Below are 4,472 nucleotides of genomic sequence, written 5' to 3'. Positions count from 1 at the left end.
TGTTTTACTATTTTATTTTAATTTATTTCTGTTTTTATAGTTTCAGAAAATTCCAAACTAATTTCCAAAATTCTTATTTTACTTAATTAGACTAAATTTCGTGTTTTTATATTTTTCTGAATCTATTTTAACCATATCTCTTCTTTCTTTTTGTTTCATTAACGAATCTGATTCTGATTCTTACATAGTTTCTCTTTGCATACTTTTTTTGATTCTAAACTTGCTTTTGATAACATGGCTGAACAAAGAACACTAAGGCAGCTTGCTGCTCCTGATGTCAATTACAATGGTCTATGCATCCAATATACTGACGTTGATATTCCTTTTGAATTGAAATCTGGTTTGATACACTTGTTGCCCAAGTTTCATGGTCTTGCAGGTGAGGATCCGCATAAGCATTTGAAGGAATTTCAAGTTGTTTGTTCTACACCATTGAGGCCTGAAGGTATAACAGAAGATCACATCAAGCTCAGAGCTTTTCCATTCTCGCTCCAGGGTGCTGCCAAAGATTGGTTGTACTATCTTGAGCCGAATTCTATCACAACTTGGAATGATTTGAAGAAGGTCTTTCTAGAGAGATACTTTCCCGCTTCTAGAGCTGCGTCAATCAGAAAAGAAATATGCGGCATTAGGCAGGGAAACGAATCATTGGCAGAATACTGGGAAAGATTCAAGCAGCTAGTTTCTAGTTGTCCTCAACACCAGATCACCGAGCAATTACTCATCCAGTATTTCTATGAGGGGTTGCTACCAATGGATAGAAACATTTTGGATGCTGCTAGTGGTGGAGCACTTGTTGATAAAACTCCAGCTGCTGCAAAGGCCTTGATCGAGAACATGTCACTCAACTCGCAACAGTTTACAACTAGAAATAATTCTGCAAGTGTGAATGAGGTTCAGTCTTCCTCTCCTTCCATCAAGGCGCTCGAAACCAAGTTTGATGCTAGAATTGATGAACTTACTTCCTTGGTGAAACAGTTGGCAGTTAATAGACCTCAAATAGCTAAAGTGTGCGGCATTTGTACTTCTACTGAACATCCAACCGACACATGTCCTATTCTGCAGGATGAAACAATAACTGAGCTACCTCAAGCATATGCAGCAGCAGCAGCCCTTTACAATCAGAACAGGTACAACAATCCTGACCTCTCCACCAACCAGTATCATCCTAGTTGGAGGAATCATCAAAACCTCAGATACGGTAATCAGTCACAGGCTGCAGCCCCCTCGGCCCCACCAGCCATCCCTTCACCTTCATTGGAGGACCTTGTCAAGCAAATGGCTACAAGTAACATACAGTACCAACAACGAACAGATGTTAGCATTCAGAACTTGACAACTCATATGGGGCACATGACAACACAGATGGGACAAATGGCTAATGCAATAGGCCAATTACAAGCTCAGGGCTCTGGTAACCTTCCTGCACAAACAGTGCCGAATCCGAATGTGAATGTGAGTGCAATTACTTTGCGTTCTGGAAGAGTGTCAGAACCAGCTCCAGAGAAAAAGAAGAAGAAAACCGTTGCATCATCATCTGCTCCTGAACCTCCTTCTGTTACAACTGAGACCGAACCTAAAAAAGAAAGAGTATATGTGCCACCAATTCCTTTTCCTCAAAGGGTGCAGAAAAATATCAAGAAGACAGTTGAGGAAGACAAGGAGATTTTAGATGTATTCAGAAAATGTGCGGTTAACATTCCTCTCCTTGATGCAATTAAACAGATTCCTAAATATGCAAAATTCCTGAAAGACTTGTGCACACACAAGAGGAAGTTGAAGGGAAATGAGAGAGTCAGGTTGGGACGAAATGTTTCTGCTTTCATTCAGCCCAAAACTGGTTCCTCAGCTAATGTCTCAGTTCTCAGTCAAACCATGCCAGAAAAGTGTGATGATCCAGGAGTTTTTGGTATTCCCTGTTCCATTGGGGATCACAAGTTTGAAAATTGTATGCTTGATCTGGGAGCAGGTATTAATGTTATGCCTACTTCTATTTATAATAACCTTGATCTTGGTCCTTTGCAGCCTACAGGTTTAATCGTGCAATTAGCAAACAGGAGCAATGCCCGCCCTGCTGGGAAGGTAGAAGATGTCCTGGTGCAAGTTAATGACTTGATTCTTCCTGCAGATTTCTACATTCTAGACATGGAGGGAGAAACTAATTCCAGCAGGGCACCCATCATTCTAGGCCGACCATTCATGAGAACGGCAAGAACAAAAGTTGATGTTTATGATGGAACCATGTCCATGGAGTTTGGCGACATTGTCGCTAAGTTTAACATTTTTGATGCCATGAAACATCCCGTGGAAGAACATTCTGTTTTTTATATGGATTTAGTTACTAACACTAACCTTTGCTCTGTTTGTGCTAAGATTGAATCTGATTTGCAGGATAATAACATTCATACAGGTGAAGTTGTTGTCAATGAGGCAGTCTGTACGGTTAAAGTTCTTGACATTCCGGCTGCCCCAACCAAACACTCCCATGATAAAGAAAAGACTACGCACTTCCATGATAAGATGATTTCCAAAAAGAAATTTTCTGTTGGCCAAAAAGTCTTGCTGTTTAAGTCTCGCCTGAAAGATATGGTTGGTAAGTTTCGATCCAAGTGGATTGGCCCCTTTGTCGTGACTAATGTTTTACCTTCTGGTGCTATAGAAATTAAAAGTACAGGTACTGGCAAGGTTTTCAAAGCAAAAGGACAGCGGTTGAAGCTGCTCCATAAAAGTGTGGAAGGGCTTCCACCAAAACCACCAGACATAGAAGCACCAGCACCAGCCGCTACACCTTAGCCCCTCGGGTGTGTTCCTTCCTTTACTCTCACTTTATGTTTAGATTACATTGCGGACACTGTCTGGTTTAAGTGTGGGGGAGGGACATTTTACATTTACATTTACATTTTTGTGTTTTAAAAAAAAATAAAAATAAAAAAATAAAATAAATTGTCATGAGTAGTCACATGTTCTAAGGCTAGGGCAGATAACTGTAGGGTTAGTGAAAATTTTGGAGTTTTTTGTTTTGATACTTGACATGATAGTCTTTGCAACTTAATGCACAACTGCTTGAACACTGTCAAACTTAGTAATGTCTAGATAAACCTCTGAAATATTTATTCTTTAGACTAAGTTCTCTAATTTGAATATAATGGAGGGTATGATTAGAACTAAGTGTGGGGGAAAGGCTAGAGTAACAGATGGACCGATCATTGCTATTAATTGAGAAAAAGGGAAACTGCTTAAGAGCTAAAACTAATGAATATAATAAGTTCCTGTGCCTGAAACTGGAGGAACAAGTTCCTGTGCCCGAAATTGGAGGAACAAGTGCTGTGTAGGATGCTCTACTCTGAGTAACAGGTTGGACTTATTACAAGTAAGATCCCGTCAGGTGAAAAGGTGGAGTAGTACCTAAAGCTTAAAAACAATAAATAATAATAAACAATAATAAAGCTTGAAAGTAGTTGCCCCTGAGTTGATGTTGAAAAGCTTTGGATCTCTTGAAAAGAAATAGCCCCCCCCCTAGTCTGAAATTCTGGTTAAATCTGAAATTATAGGAAAAGAATGACAGCTTAGCATCTAGAATGGTAGTTTCAGAGAGGGATCTTGACATTACTTTGGTTGACAGTGGGAGACAGTACACACACACGCAAGATTATTATTGAAAGTTGATAGATAAGAATTGTGCCAATCTTTGAATTTTGACCCAAGGTTTGAAGCTTGAAACCTGGAATATGTTGACTGCTTGTGATTTGTTTTTAAGTTTTTCATTTGAGTTTTGCTCGGAGTGCAAAAGTTCAAGTGTGGGGGAATTTGATCAGTGCATTTTAATGCACATTCTTCTACTATTGTACTAGTGTATTCCTATGGTTTAATTTACTATTTTCACTATTTTAAGGTGTTTTTATATTTAAGTTTATTTCTAACTCTATTTTATTTTCGCACTTAATTTATGAATAAATAGCACTTTGACACCCTTCCGGTCCGCAGGTCATAACTGGAGTTACAAATATCGGATTGAGACGCGGGAAGATGCGTTGGAAAGCTGAGATCAAGAGCTACGACTTTCATGTTGAGGCCAAAACCCAGTTCGGAGCGCAAGTGTGTCAAATAATTGCGTTTATGTTCCAGACGAATTTAATTTCAGCACAACTTTATATTTTTCGGCCCAATTGTTTTAAGGCCCGTTCCATGTATTATTTAAACCGAAAAAAAGGCAGCTAGGGTTATTCATTCTGATTTCACGAGAAACCAATCCCCAGAGCAGCCACTACCTTCATGGAGAACTAAACTTATTTTCAATCCATTGGTGTAAGGAATTTTGTTCTTGATTCTTGAGGTTCGGTTTTATTATCAATTCATATATTTATGCTTATCATATATCAATTTTCGTGTCTCCTTCTTTATGTATGAGTTTGATACAATTGATGCTTAATTATTCTGTTTCATATTCATACTATCGAGACCATTCGAGTTCA

At 38.8% G+C, this 4,472-nt stretch overlaps 1 protein-coding gene across 1 annotated transcript; it reads left to right on the top strand.

The window, feature by feature from the left end:
* Positions 1-234: 234 nt before the first annotated feature.
* LOC123922613 lies at positions 235-2,713 on the top strand. Its single transcript, XM_045975311.1, has 2 exons — positions 235-2,589; positions 2,660-2,713. Exons 1-2 carry the CDS (start codon positions 235-237, stop codon positions 2,711-2,713), a joined length of 2,409 nt encoding a protein of 802 aa, XP_045831267.1.
* Positions 2,714-4,472: the final 1,759 nt, after the last annotated feature.

This window comes from Trifolium pratense, linkage group LG4, assembly GCF_020283565.1.
Source record: "Trifolium pratense cultivar HEN17-A07 linkage group LG4, ARS_RC_1.1, whole genome shotgun sequence".
In the NCBI taxonomy this organism is placed as follows: domain Eukaryota; kingdom Viridiplantae; phylum Streptophyta; class Magnoliopsida; order Fabales; family Fabaceae; genus Trifolium; species Trifolium pratense.
Note: the sequence above shows the minus strand (reverse complement) of the source record. Positions and strands in the feature narration are given on the sequence as shown.

What these genes read in the sequence shown, in the direction of transcription:
- LOC123922613 (XM_045975311.1), top strand. Translation starts at nt 235, where the DNA reads ATGGCTGAACAAAGAACACTAAGGCAGCTTGCTGCTCCTGATGTCAAT. An exon ending in AGTCTCGCCTGAAAGATATG is followed by an intron (nt 2,590 to 2,659) that starts GTTGGTAAGTTT and finishes CTGGTGCTATAG; the next exon opens with AAATTAAAAGTACAGGTACT.